The sequence below is a fragment of the Amphiura filiformis genome, chromosome 7 (assembly GCF_039555335.1).
Source record: "Amphiura filiformis chromosome 7, Afil_fr2py, whole genome shotgun sequence".
Classification (NCBI taxonomy): Eukaryota; Metazoa; Echinodermata; class Ophiuroidea; order Amphilepidida; family Amphiuridae; genus Amphiura; species Amphiura filiformis.
Window position 1 is genome coordinate 49,659,027 of NC_092634.1, and position 15,985 is coordinate 49,675,011.

General features: G+C 37.0%; 1 protein-coding gene across 1 annotated transcript; it reads right to left on the minus strand.

The window, feature by feature from the left end:
- Positions 1–1,275: 1,275 nt before the first annotated feature.
- LOC140157918 (N-acetylglucosamine-1-phosphodiester alpha-N-acetylglucosaminidase-like) lies at positions 1,276–13,703 on the minus strand. The gene is made up of 7 exons (XM_072181166.1): positions 13,621–13,703; positions 7,891–8,394; positions 6,309–6,448; positions 6,009–6,120; positions 5,682–5,810; positions 3,910–4,049; positions 1,276–1,615 (listed from the first exon to the last, which is right to left on the minus strand). Exons 1-7 carry the CDS (start codon positions 13,701–13,703, stop codon positions 1,521–1,523), a joined length of 1,203 nt encoding a protein of 400 aa, XP_072037267.1. The 3' UTR covers positions 1,276–1,520.
- Between the last annotated feature and the right edge of the window lie 2,282 nt (positions 13,704–15,985).

Consider the following 15,985-nt stretch of genomic DNA (forward strand, 5'->3'; position numbering starts at 1 on the left):
AGACAGCATTTAATAATTGAATGCTATCTTCTATAGACAGCATTTAATCATTGAATGATATCTTCCGTAGATAGCATTTAATAATTGAATGATATTACCGTAAACAGCATTTAATCATTGAATGCTATCTTCTGTAGACAGCATTTAATCATTGAGTGCTATCTTCCGTAGACAGCATTTAATCAATGAATACTATCTTCCGTAAACAGCATTTAATAATTGAATGCTATCTTCCGTAGACAGCATTTAATCAATGAATACTATCTTCCGTAAACAGCATTTAATCATTGAATGCTATCTTCTATAGACAGCATTTAATCATTGAATGATATTACCGTAGACAGCATTTAATCGTTGAGTTCTTCCGCAGACAGCATTTAATCATTGAATGATATCTTCCGTAGGCAGTATTTATTTTTTTTTACATTTGCTGAGCAAAACATGCTCAGTGAGGCTTATTAAACAAACTCTTTAGGCCACCGGCCCATGGAGAAAAAAACAAAATTATACAGTGTTGTCCTTGGAGGACTTTATACAAAATGCAATATACAAGAATTTGGCTAAATTAATTGAGATTTTTACATTTGTGAAAAGCGAGTATAATTTATTGCGGTTTGGACTTTGCCAGAATTTTTTAGCATTTAAAGATGCTATGCTACCATTGAATGCAATCTTCTGTAGATATGATTTAATCCATGGTAGCTGGGATGGTATCTTCCGTAGATAGCATTTTTAAATGATTAAATTTTCAGTAGGCAGCATGTAATCATTTAATGATATCTTATGGAGACAGCATTTAATCATTAAGGGTAGACTAAGTATTGATGGTCGAAGCAGCCAAAATAATCGATTTTGATTATCTGAATCAATATATTATTGAAAAATAACACTATGGTGTTTTGCCAAAGTTCATTCATATACTTTGAAAACTTGCTTGATTATGAATGAGTTATTTACGTTTACAAAAGTGTTGCTATTTCAGCCCTCTTGACAACATAACTCAAGAACCACAGGACCTACAAAAGTATATCTGTGATATTTGAATTCTTCTACACACTCGCTATGATGTGATCAATGCAATTTTTGAAAGATGTTTTGAAGTACCATATCGCAACAGTTTAAATTAGTTGCTAACCTTAAGTGTTAATCATTGAATGTTATCTTCCATAGACAGCATTTAATGCTATCTTCCGTAGACAGCATTTAATCATTTAATGCTATTTTCTAGAGACAGCATTTATTCATTGAGTGCTATCTTCCTTAGACAGCATTTAATCATTGAGTGCTATCTTCCGTAGACAATATTTAATAATTGAATACTATCTTCCGTAGACAGCATTAAACCTATCGTCTGTGAATGCCAACTTTCCTATGTTCTCAAACATTTGGAATGTGTTAAGGGGGAGGGGACAAGCGGGTTTTTTTTTGCAGGCCGAGAAGGTGAAGGGGGGAAAGCAATATTTTCCATACAGTTGGAAAATTTACAGCCCTTCAAGTGACCCGAATCGAGTTGACAACTACTAGTTCGGATTGAAATAGTTCAGATCTACCCAATCGTGAGGCGTCTTGTGCTGCAGTTCTGCGATGCTTTCTTTATGGTGACAATGGTTGTCATCTGAAAAGGATACACAGCAAAGATGATATGAATGGAATTAGAATATTCTACACAAAACAGACAATCGTAATTGGAATATTCTACACCACACAGACAATCGTAATTGGAATATTCTACATCACACAGACAATCGTAATTGAAATATTCTACACCACACAGACAATCGTAATTGGAATATTCTACATCACACAGACAATCGTAATTGGAATATTCTACACCACACAGACAATCGTAATTGGAATATTCTACACCACACAGACAATCGTAATTGGAATATTCTACACCACACAGACAATCGTAATTGGAATATTCTACACCACACAGACAATCGTAATTGGAATATTCTACACCACACAGACAATCGTAATTGGAATATTCTACATCACACAGACAATCGTAATTGGAATATTCTACATCACACAGACAATCGTAATTGGAATATTCTACACCACACAGACAATCGTAATTGGAATATTCTACACCACACAGACAATCGTAATTGGAATATTCTACATCACACAGACAATCGTAATTGGAATATTCTACATCACACAGACAATCGTAATTGGAATATTCTACACCACACAGACAATCGTAATTGGAATATTCTATACACCACAAAGACAATCGTAATTGGAATATTCTACATCACACAGACAATCGTAATTGGAATATTCTACATCACACAGACAATCGTAATTGGAATATTCTATACACCACACACACAATCGTAATTGGAATATTCTACATCACACAGACAATCGTAATTGGAATATTCTACACCACACACACAATCGTAATTGGAATATTCTACATCACACAGACAATCGTAATTAGAATATTCTATACACCACACATACAATCTTAATTGGAATATTCTATACACCACAAAGACAATCGTAATTGGAATATTCTACACCACACATACAATCTTAATTGGAATATTCTATACACCACAAAGACAATCGTAATTGGAAAATTCTACACCACACAGACAATCGTAATTGGAATATTCTGTGGTGTAGAATATTCCAATTACGATTGTCTGTGTGGTGTAGAATATTCCAATTACACAGACAGTCGTGATTGGAATATTCTACACCACACAGAGAGTCGTAATTGGAATATTCTACACAAAACAGACATTCGTAATTGGAATATTCTACACCACAAAGACAATCGTAATTGGAATATTCTACACCACAAAGACAATCGTAATTGGAATATTCTACACCACACACACAATCGTAATTGGAATATTCTACACCACACACACAATCGTAACTGGAATATTCTGTGGTGTAGAATATTCCAATTACACAGACAGTCGTGATTGGAATATTCTACACCACGCAGACAATCGTAATTGGAATATTCTACACCACACAGAGAGTCGTAATTGGAATATTCTACACAAAACAGACATTCGTAATTGGAATATTCTGCACCACACAGACAATCGTAATTGGAATTTTCTACACCACACATACAATCGTAATTGGAATATTCTATACACCAAAGACAATCGTAATTAGAATATTCTACACCACACAGACAATCGTAATTGGAATATTCTACATCACACAGACAATCGTAATTGGAATATTCTGCACCACACAGACAATCGTAATTGGAATATTCTACACCACACATACAATCTTAATTGGAATATTCTATACACCACAAAGACAATCGTAATTAGAATATTCTATACACCACACATACAATCGTAATTGGAATATTCTACACCACACAGACAATCGTAATTAGAATATTCTACACCACACAGACAATCGTAATTGGAATATTCTACACCACACAGACATTCGTAATTGGAATATTCGACACCACACAGACATTCGTAATTGGAATATTATACACCACAGACTTTCATAATTGGAATATTCTACACCACACAAACAATCGTAATTGGAATATTCTACATCACACAAACAATCGTAATTGGAATATTCTACACTACCCATGGTAAATTTGTGAAATTGTGCTGAATCAACCTTTTTCTTTGCTAAATAGACAAGGTCAATTACAATGCAATACTAATTGCAACCAGTATATTAAAGATCAAGGTAATCGCAAGAAGATATTCCAATGGACACTTAGCCTTGATGACTTCTTTACCTTTTTTTTTATGAAAAAGCATGAGCTAATAATCATCAAATTGAATGCTTTTTTGCAATTTGTGGAACAATTGATGATATATTTTTTATTCATAATATTTCTAAAATTCTTAATGGTTTATGCCAACATCCTTATTGAGAAATGGCTTCACATACCTATTGCGCAATCATAATGGCATTCTCCTGCTATGCATCGTGCATGTTCATTACGGCAGTCAGCTGAGGATGAGCAGTTTGGCTCGTGTACACATGCTATGTGGGCCACTGGACGGCTACATGTAAAATCGCTTTCCACACTATAAAGGATAAGGAAATATATAAGAAGGACCCCTGGAGTTTTCATTATTGTAGGTGAAATGAATCGAGGGTGTGTTGTTGATTGTTTTATTCAATGAGCAACGTCACGTGTGATGATATTTCAACAACGCTGGATTCGAGTGTGAGGATTCGCACGGTCAACTATCCGAAACACTCTCTTGTGCCTAGCTCCTCAATCCAAAAGTTTGATAACGTCATATCAGTCATATAAACGAAGTCTTTCGTTAGGTGGGCTTAGGCCTATAGTTGACCACCTTGGTGGAAATTTTCAACATTTGATAGGGCTTACTTGTATTTAGGAAGGATAGGGAGCCGAAAGGCCTCCTACTGAAAGCGCTTTCGTTCAGGCCTATAGGACGTCATCGAACTGTAAGTTTGTTCCCTTAAGTTAGATACGTGTTGTTGCAGAGGATGTCCTTTCTACGGAGCGAATAAGAGAAATGGCTTTATTCTAACCTAACCCTTGTTGGCAAATTGAAAAAATAAAAGTTGTTCAAAAAGACCTGCTTTTTGTGTTTTTTTAAAGTAAATGTATCACTACTTTCAGATGTAAAAAATTGCCAACACCACTTGCATATTTTTCTTTCAGGAAGTCATGATGTTTTTTAACACTAAAACTCAATGTAGGCCTAATGTGAGCTACGTTACCGACTATAAAATGGGCTGTTTTTACTCAATCCAAGGTCATAAAAAGCAAATTAAAGATCACTTGAGTGAAATGTAAAACAGATTTCACCATTTCATAGAAGTTTTGAAGATGCATAAATGAGTGTGTAACGTAGCTCACAGTAACGTAGTTCACTGGTTTTTAATGTTTTTAATGTGATTTGCGAACGTTAGAACGTTATGTCGGTTAATTCTAATATAAATGGGGTTCGACCACTGGTAGCTTTCAAATATTATTAGGAAGTACATGTAATACAAGTGCATACTATAGAATCCTGGTAACGTAGCTCACCAATTTTAACATGGTCGGTCGAAATTTCAATGTTTACAACATTTCTATGCCAAAAATGCTACAGCATCACGATTTTTACTGTGATTTTTAAAAACCTATGAGTGTTTCCTTTCAAAAACCGCAAATTACATTGATACCTCTGTTTTACTTCTTTCCAATAACGTGTGTTAAAAAAGGGTAACGTAGCTCACAGCGTTTTGGTGGAAAGTGTAATTTATTTTAGAATTACACAAAGACATTTTAATCACTAAAAAATAATGTTAATAAACAATATGATGATGCGTTATCTAATTAAAAAACAACAAATATGTAAAGAAATCGCATTTATTCAAAGAAAATATTTAGGGTTAGATGTGACACTTGAGCTGTGGAAACGCATTTTTAGCGATTTTTGAGCCTTTGCAAGGGTTAATCAGGCTGAAGAAAGCATTTAAAGTATGGAAAACTATATATGTCCGTGTAGATCTCGTTGAGTTCTACCAGAAAAACAACATATTTGATGCCCTAAATGCTCGACAAAGTTTTTGTGGACCAAAGAATGGAAAAAAGGCTATTGGCACCCGATTTTGTAGAATGAGCGATAAATATAGGCCTATATTGTGGGTCGATTTGAGATCTAAGTGTCGGCAACGCATAGCCATGCAGTGCTTACCAAACATCAGTCGGGTAGTTTATCACCACTCCTTTGTACACTAAAGTTGATGATCCACCTCCATCCAAGTTAACGGCATTCACTGCACCATGTTTGATAAGAAATTCTGCGAACTCGGGCAATGTTACCCTGAAACATCAAAGGAAACGTAAAAACTAAAACAATTCAAAATCGGCATAAAAAAATTTGCATTTCTAAACAGGTCCGCTCGTTTCAAGTCGATGATAACGTGAACAAGCCCTAAATCATTTATCATAGCAGCCCTCTGGCTGATCGGTATCGTGATGACGATAGGTTCTTCGTATCGCTTTGGATGTCTTCCCTTACCCAGTAAGATCCGTACGGCCGTCTATTTGCACTATCATCAGACGCCCATGTCGATCACTTGCAATAGCTGTTCTGGCAGAAATACTATTAAATAATCTATTTATGGAATACACTGCAACAAAAACAAAAATATAAAAATACTGTTAAATTATTAAGGTGTAAATTCAGTTCATTTTATATGTACATGTATACATTCGGTGCGACGTTCCTGCATTAGTAGGCCTAGCGGTAAGATTTTCTTCCTTAAGTATAATTATTTAGGCCCTATATTAAAACCAGTCATTGTTTTATGATAAATACCATTTATCGCGGTGTCATTGCATTCGATTTGTTTGGTTTCTTCTATATTTAGTTTGCCATCTCTTACGATCCATCCGACCCCAGTAACGAGTTGTGTGAAGGGATTGGTCTCGTTCGCGATGTCCTCTTTTGTCAGGTATCTGTAGTGTAAAATGAAACAAACAATTTTTTTAAGACTCTGTCAAAAAGTATGATTCTCAAGCAGTATTTCAACAAAAGTAGGTCTGATGCTGATTTCATACTTTCCTATCGCTTGCCGCTCTGACGACTATTTTGCTACATTGCGCAGTCGCGTCGCACCAGAAATGATAGCGGTGGTCAGCGACAAGCCGATATAGACGAATCCAAATCCACGCACTCCTACACCTGACTAGCAGCCTTTAGTTGGATAGCCGTCGGCTACAATGCACCCAAAATGTGAAATGATTCGCCCTTGGCGGAAATTTTAAACTGCATTCCATCACCCGTTTTATACCTTCCGCGAAAACACAGGTAGACAAAAGAATGATTAGTTTACAACACAATAGGCCCTACAGTTCCCTTCGGCAAAACACACAGCTTTTACATGAGCTTACGTGGTATATTCGCTGCTGAAGTGACATAATAATCGGATTAACTACACGCGGTATCTATGCATTGAACCATATCATTCTGATCACTCACACCTGTACGATAAGTATCTTTGAAAAAAGCGGTATTGTATTCAATCTATGATTGCAGACATACACAGGTGATGAGTGCTTTTATTTGCACAATGGGGCGCTCAAAACACCAGGTTGGTGCAAACGGCTACCCAAAGATGTCCGACCAAATCCTGACCATGACTTGGCTACTTGGATTCGTCTAGCGGAAGATCGCTAGGATTACATTAGAAAAAGTTAGAGGACATCTCACATTCACCCGTGTGTGGTGAATTGACTCCTAATAATCACACACTGAAGGGTATATGCCAACTGATCACACAATAGAAGTTGTGCATATATACCGTAGATATGGCGGACCTCAAATGCATTCAACAAAAGCATTATTGCAATTCAATCTACCGCGACAGTTCGTCTCACACACATAACAAATGCACTACGATCAAATAGGTTGAAGGCAACATTTGATTGAATAGACTGCACTGTGCCATGATTACGGTGAAGGACACCGGTTCAAATCCTTTGTTTGGAGCCAATCAATAATTTCATGCACAACCTCTATAATGGTCATAATACCCGTATTTGGCAAACCATTTCTTATACACGAGTACGCTAGAAATTCCCTGTCATTATTTGACACGGAAATCAGCTAGCTTCTGATGGACGTATGGCCGGAGGAAAGCATGTGCACTCAGCTAGCTTTTGATGTTTACTGAGGTATGAAGAGTATGGCCTTCAACACGTAAAATTGGGAAGGCTATTTAGCATAAATAAGGGTTTGTTCCCGATAGGCTATACTGTGGAGCAAGGAAAGTAGTTATTTGGATAGTAAATACACTATTAAACCCTTTTCTAGCGCATTTGTGTATAAATGGTAGGCCTATGTCATGAGACCAATCATGCCAATGGTGCTCCAATTGTATTGGTTGTGGATAACTTACCCAAATACAAAACTTCCATCACTTCTGATTCCAAAATGTGCATTCTGATACCTCTCATCCTTCTCCGTCTGGACAAATCTTCCATCACTGACAACGTTCCCGTAGCACCCCCCGGTACTTGCCCAGAAAAATCCCGCGTTAATTGCCAACAAACACTTCCGTTGTTTTGCCGAATCAATCACCGATGCTCGTACATTATCTTGACATCCGCCACGTCTGCCAGGCTCTAGGATCGAAAAAGTTCTCAAGGGATCATTGATGTAAGCTATATGTCCCGGTGTAACTCGATCGGAAAATCTTTTGTAAAATCTTTTCAAATACACGATAGGCGATGGCGTAGTAGAAGTTTTCGAAGCGTTATGGCTGTTTGATGGTAGCGTTGCGAAGTCTGTCGTGGGGATATCACCGAGGAGTTCACAATCAAGGTCGGGTCCCCAGTATGGAGTAGAAGATTCTGTAAAAGCTTCTGCGATGTTTGGGGGAATAACTCCAATTAGAAATGTCCTGTGATGGTAAGGAATAACAAAAGCGGATTTAATATAGGGAATATCGCGATATCGATCCACCGTTTCTTACTTGCACAACATCATCCATCAGCCTTAAACTTCAAAATAGGCCTATGTAATAGTTGGACGTCTTGTGGGCGTTAATTTTGTCGTTGCGACATTCCGTAGCGTCTTCCGTAGTGGGTAAAATTCCCATCATCGTCCAAAGACGAACAAAGCCCAAACAAAGCTGATCATTTGAGCGTAAACGGAAACATCCGAAGTGGGTCGAAGCGGACAACGAAAAATCGTGACGAACAACGGAAAACGCGACGTCCGACGCAACGGCAAAAACGGTGGACTATATTTTGACTTTTTTTGACATCCTACTTATACCCCATCCTTAACACCATGATTAGCTTGTGTTTACATTATACGTTTAGATATCAAACATCAACCTGTATTATAATCTAAATACAAGCTAAACAGTCTATAGCTGGTGTTTAGATTTATATATACAAGAGCTTACAAGTTGATGTTTGATATCTAACAATGTCGCTTAGGTCATATTCAGAGTATTTAGGATAAGTGATTTGGATGCGTTTAGATACAAATTCAAAGTGTGATAACTTGCAAACCTAGGAAGGGTATTGATTTTACTTTGCATTTGTGATGTATAGCAGAATGGTTTTCAAAATACGAAACCTTTTTCCTGAGAAGGTACAGGTAGATAATAATAACAATTTAGTTTAACGCCTGTGTTTTAAAAAGTATTACAACTAAGGATTTACAGTGAGAACATGTCATTTATGGGTGTACTACAGCCAAAAAGTAGTACATCGGTGATGTACCACTTTTTAGCTTCTACCAGTTTAAAAGCATGTAAGCTGATACCAATGCCACCGATAGAACGATATGATTCGCCCCTTCATTTTGTATACCACTTTGTTCAATCTTTTTCTCATTTCTTCACAAAATGCAAAAAAAAAATGCAATGGGTGTAGTATCCCCTTATAGTGTTGTCTTTTGTGATAACTCAAACAAAAAGAAAGGGAGATTTGCATTGAAGTTTATTTTGGTATTTTCACACCTATTTTCAAACCTTTTGGAAAACCCCTTGCTATCTACTGAAGATAGGAGACACATAAAAAACACAATCCAGTTTCCTCCAAGTTCTTGATTTCACATCTTTTGTCAAACCTTTTGGAAAACCCCTTGCTATATTATGTTATGTACTGTACTGAAGATAGCAGACAAATAAAAAACAAAGTCAGTCCTCCTATATCTTGAATAAAAACCCATAAAATAATATAATGGTCTTTTAGTAGGTCAATGTATGAGGGAGGGGTGGTGTGGGTGCGTGACCAAGGAAAGTTTATTTTGCTATTTTCATACCTTTTATCAAACCTTTAGAAGCTTGCTAAAAAGATGCCAAAAGGAAAAAGTGAAAGAAAAAAATATCTTTGGAATTCCAAAGGGGGATGTTCGAGAAGTTTATTTTCGAGAAAATCCTTAGCTGTCTACTGAAGATAGCAGACAAATTAGTAAGCAAAAGTTGGTTCCTCTAATTTTATAGATAACCGATAAAATGCATGAGTCTTTTGATGTGAGGGTGGAAGGATTGCGTGTGGAGGTGTGGTTGGGTGTGTGGGTGCGTGACCAAAGAAAGTTTATATTGATATTTTCACACCTTTTATATAAGCTCTTTTCAAAAACTTGATATCTACACAAGATCGCAAAGAGGAAAAGGCATACAAACTGTATACCATTTTGCTGTCTACTGAAGATAGACATGTGCCTTCTCAATTATTCCTTGTCTTTTTCTCCCTTTTCTTTTCTCTTTTTGTCCCTTACTCTTTCTCTCCTTTCCTGGGGGGGTCATTATTTGTTATCACTGACTGCATGTCATTTACAGAGGCGTAGCAAGCGGGTGGACAGGGTGAACGAAGTCCATGGACCCCGAGAGTTCAGGGGTCCCGAATAAAAGCGAAAATAAATCAGTGCCTTTTTGGTGGCCCTGGGCCAGGCCAAAATTTGGAAGCCCCCAAACTCACCGGGAGGAAGGCATGTCCTGTAAGATTCACCATAAGGCAGTTTAATAAAATTATACGCCAAAATGATACTCTTCAAATTTAACATTTCCATCTTTGTGGTATTTACAGCAAGAGGCCCCTAGTATGTCGAAAAAAAATGAAAATTGTATTGCCATGTTCAAAAAATAGTATCTTTCATTTGATCAATTTATTACATGATTATCATTAATGAAAAACACTGTTTTGTACTGTATTAAATGTCAGTAATTCCATAAAGAATTAGTCTCATTTACAAGGAACATTTGCATGAGTGCTTGAAAGGGACAACATTTTATATTATACATAAGTTTTTAAAGAATTTGATTTTCCAAATATCAGGTCACCTTCCTTTAACACTACATTATGAAAACGCAAATGTTCTGTAAGTACGAGTGTACGTGGGATATAATCGCAATTTTTACTTATTTCAATGCCAAATATATTCTATGGAAAATTAAACGGACAAATAATATTTGTTGACAAGGAATTATTTAAGCTGATTTATATGGGATTTAAGTTGATTTTTAACTGGTATTTATGTAAACATTATTTTTTCAAAGGTTTCCATGCCCGGGTTTCCATATGACTACTTGATTCATGAAAAGACGCATAAATAATTTCCATTGTATTTCACAATGATCAGGGATGTGAGAGTGGGAATTCTAAACTCCTCAACAAAAGTTTGGAAAGTTGTTTCAAGCATCTGTATCTCCAATTATTTGTGACATATTCATATCGTGTTGCATATCACTGGATTGCTACAATACTCCCCTTTACAATGACACCCCATTTGAAACCATAACATTTTTCACGGCAGAGTACATGCCTTGTGAATGTAGTGGGGTCTCAAAAGTCTCAAAATGAATTTGCCAAATTGACCATTATTCTGTGCAGCAAGCTGCAATCTCATAGCTTCACAATCTGGGACCTAATGCAATCCTCCAAGATGACACCGGTCGCCCCACATAGCCACGGTAGTCAACGACTACCTACAGAATATGGGAGTAGATTCAAAATGGCCTGCCATCAGGCCAGACCCGGGGGCCAGACCTCAACCCAATTGAACACTTGTGGGACCAGCTTGATCGTGCTGTGCGTGCCAAAGAAGCCCATAGGCAACCACATTGAATGACCTGCAACGAATCCTTGTGGAAGAATGGAATTCCATCCCACAGTAACATGTAACCAGGTCGGTGAGCAGCATGAGGAGAAGGTGCATGCCTGACTATTGTGGCTGCCTGTGGTTTTTCCACCCGCTATTAAGGTTAGTGGCTATAGCTTTGTTTGAGCACAGAATAATGGTCAATTTGGCAAATTCATTTTGATACCCCACTACATTCACAAGGCGTGTACTCAGACGTGAAAAATGTTGTTGTTTCAAATGGGGTGTCATTGTAAAGGGGAATATTGTAGCTATCCATGCAGTGATATGCAACACGATATGAATATGTCACAAATAATTGGAGATACAGATGCTTGAAAAAACTTTCCAAACTTTTGTTGAGGAGTTTATATAGCTAAGATTAAGAATTAAGTTCATGCACATGTTACAGGTAGACTTACTGGCCCCGAGGCTTTTGCTACGCCCCTGGACTGATTTTAATATGTTCAAGTGGAGACTTGAGAAGCTGCTTTAATGCTTAAGGTAAACTATATTGCGATTTGGTAGTTCACAGCATCTTGCGAATGGTAGTGAGCTTTGGCAAAACTTGCATTGATCATTTCATAGGGAGTGTGTAGAAGAATTCAAATATCACAGATATACTTTTTTAGGTTCTATGTTCTTGAGTTATGTTGTAAAGAGGACTGAAACAAAACTTTTGTAAAATGTACATAACTCATTAACAGCAATAAATCAAGCAAGTTCTCAAAGTATATGACTAAGAATGAACTTTTTGCAAAACATCGAAGTGTTGTTTTTCAATAGGCATACTCTGATATAGGTCTATTGATTTAGATAATGAAAATCGATTTATTTTTTTGCCAACAATACCGAGTCTACCCTTAAAAGTGTTAGTACAAGTTGTTGGGATTTTAACCCAAGGTCCAAAATCGTTGGCCTGGTCAACTGTCAGGTTTGTGCAGGAACTATTAATACCAACAATTACTCCCGGTACCCCAGGTCAACATAAAAAGTGGTAACCATGTGTGTTCTTCCTTTTTCAAAACCCCCTTTTCACTGATTTTTCATTGATTTTACCCCCTTTTTTGCCAAATCACTGACAAAATCAGGGTAAAAAATACCCCCTTTTTCAAGGTTTTCAATGAGAAGATTTCCAGACACCCCTTTTCAATGACTCCAACTATTTTAATATATTAAGTACAAAATGTGCAAGTATGAACATTACTTTGTGTCTGTTGTACTCCCAGATGATCCTGTGTTATTAACTGGGGTAATTACAATGCCTGTATAGGCCTACTGATTTTAATTGAAAATGAACCAAAGAGGAACAATCCCTCGAAGTTTTGTGTACAGAGGTTCCTTTAAAGTATTGTGGTACCCAAGTTTTGACACAAGACCTCAGGCTGCACAACACTATGGGTTGGATACTCAGATCAGATATATCTTAAACACATACAGAAACAGATAGTAGAAATTCAAATGTACAATTTTGTGGTATCAGTCCAGGTTCCCATCCAGGTTATCCCAGTTCAGACACCTCTGGGAGATCATCGTGCATGTACAGCTTCTACATTATCTAGGAACATCATGCATGTTCATATTATGTACATAAAATATTAAAATATCTTCTATAATAAATTCAGGGAAAGTACTGTCCACAAAACTGTTTTAAAATCCCAAACATGTAATGATCCAGGAACATTATTAACCTGAGTTATTAACACACCATTATCTCAGGCAGATTTACCAGATTATGAAGCTGCAGTTCACAACTGAAGCTTGGTTTTCCAAGCTCACTCAGGTCAATTAAGAGTTGCCACATGCCAGATCTAGCATCATATTATGTCAGAGGATGGAGGCTGAAGACTCGGGCTGAAGACATCGATCGAACGAACCTGTGAAATACCCCTTTTTTTTAAAATTTCGCGGAGACAATGCTCAGAATACCCCTCTTTTTCGCGATTTCGCGGTCCGCGATTTCAGTCAACAAAATACCCCATTTCCGCGAAATTTAGAACACACATGTAAATAAATGTGAAAATAAACTTACAGAAATTCGTCACTCCTACGGAATATTAACACAGATAGCACAGACAAGTAGAAAACATGCCACATAGGCCTACAGGGTGCCATTTGGTTGAAAGCATTATTGTCGAGATCCGAAATTGGCAGAACAACTCTTTTGCTCTCCGCCGCTGTCACGTATCGATCACCGAGTTTTCATAATGTTGTCAAATTGTGCTTTCACTCGAAACGTTGACATGGTTGAAGTCACTCGCTACGAGGACGGTCACAAAGTTCGTAGGGAGTGTTCATAAATACTTTGGTGGGGGGGGGGGGGGGGAAAAAAAATTGGGTCCTAAAAATGAATTTTAAGTAGGCCTATTCAATTTTGTAATCTCAAGCTACAAATCAACAAAATGTGCGCACTTTACTACTTGGGTGTAACACTATGACTCCAGCTCCAATGAGTAATATTATAACTCCAAACGGTAATTTTTAGCTAATGAGTTAATGACCATAGGGGTAGATCCCGGGGGGATAAATACCCCCCAATATTTGATAGGGGATGGTCCATACAATCATCCCCCAATGTTGACGCCTGTATATGGGTTTCTAACCAAAATTAACCCCATATTTGGTCATTTTAAAATAAAAAGTGCCAATTTTTTCCGCTTCGCACAAATTAATTCCAGTTTCGTAGGCCTACTATATTTCAACAGTTTGGCTTCAACATGGCAAAATTTTATGCGAGCTTTGCGCGCATTTGTAGGCCTACCATAAACTTATTTTTGTCGGCAAAAGGTGCTGGATTCTCTGGACTTTAAGAAATTTTCTCCGACCCCAATGTCAAAAAGAAATCTATCCCACTGTTAATGATGTATATTTTTGGTTTCTTTTTTAGGACATGAAGGGGGGGGGGGATCAAAAAAATTTTAGACGATAAAAAGGGGGGATCAAAAAAATCCACCCTTTTTTAGGGGGATCAAAAAAATGTTGACGTCCGAGGTTCAAACTTGTCCAATTATCGGGGCGAGGGGGGTGCAAAGTGAATTTCAGACAAATTTTGTGCAAAATTGTCACAAATAGTCGAAATTTATGTAATTTTGGGTTTTTTGGCTCAAAAGTGTGTGTGTGTGTGGGGGGGGAACTAGGGGAAAGGAAAATATTTGGGGGCTAATGCCCCCCGTAGCGCCGTCACTGCCCTTCAGGCTGAACTACTGTCCCAGTATTATATACTCATTGACTTCTTCTATGTTGCATCCATTGACAGTGACTATTCTTTCCTGAACGAGGGGTCCTGTTATTATTTTGTCTCGGCATGTTCATCTTGAGGCCACGATCCTCTAGCTTCAAAGAGCTCCCTGCGTATGATTTCAATTTCTTCCAGGTTTTCTGTTATGATGATTAAAATATCATCCACAAATCTGAGATGGTTGAACTTCTTTCCATTGATATTTAACACCCTTTTCGTCCCACTGAAGTGATTGGAATATGCTTTCCAGACATGCTGTAAACAACTTTGGCGAGATTGTATCCCCCTGTCTCACTCCTTTTTGATGTTGATCTTTGCAATTTCTTTGTGAAGAGTTACTGTAGTTGTGCAGTTTGTGTATATCGCTCTACAGTAGATTTATGTATTTGCTTTCTACTCGTTTTTGATGTTATGCATCCAACACAGACTGGGTTTCAATGGAATCAAATGCCTTTTCATAATGTAAAATAACAGGACATTATTTCAAAATTGACAAAAAATGTCACAATTCCGGAAATTCTGCCACACAGAAAAAAATATTTTGCTAACAAAGCCTTTTTAAAGAAACTTTTACATGTATTCATAAATTTAACAAATATTTCAAATCATTTGGAAGTTTAACATTTGTGTATTTCCCTTTTTTCAGATTAGAAAATGTGATTTCCAAAAAGCACAATGCATGAAATCAGTATAAGTGGCTTGATTGTCACAGCATACAAATAAATGCCCTAAAAACGCATGTTTTTAGCCATATTTCCAAAAGTTTACCAAATATTAAATTGACTTTCATTGCCAGTTAGAACTAACAGCATGAAGGATTAGGGTTTAGCTGTTTCATTTGGCAAAACAGAATATTTTTTAATCAAAATAATTGGTGCTGTATTTTTCTGGAATAGGGAGTAGAGCTGTTCCTATGTGGCTTTTATATCTTTACCAATGCTGACCAAGGAGAACTAGTAAAACATTCATGCAATATTGTATTATACATAAAATATACAATACAATATTGCATGAATGTTTTACTTAGTCCTCAAAAATGACGAACAAAACAAAGAAAACATTTTTCTTTGTTTTGTTCGTCAGTTTTGAGGACTAAGTTGGGCCAAGCCCCTCAACATGGATTTGATACTGACCCTGGGTCTGACAAAAATCTCAAATA

Coding starts and splice junctions, on each gene's coding strand:
- LOC140157918 (XM_072181166.1), bottom strand. CDS start 13,703: ATGGCACCCTGTAGGCCTATGTGGCATGTTTTCTACTTGTCTGTGCTA. Junction 5,811..6,008: donor GGCCGTACGGATCTTACTGG/GTAAGGGAAGAC, acceptor TTGATGTTTCAG/GGTAACATTGCCCGAGTTCG. Junction 4,050..5,681: donor AACTACCCGACTGATGTTTG/GTAAGCACTGCA, acceptor TATCCTTTATAG/TGTGGAAAGCGATTTTACAT.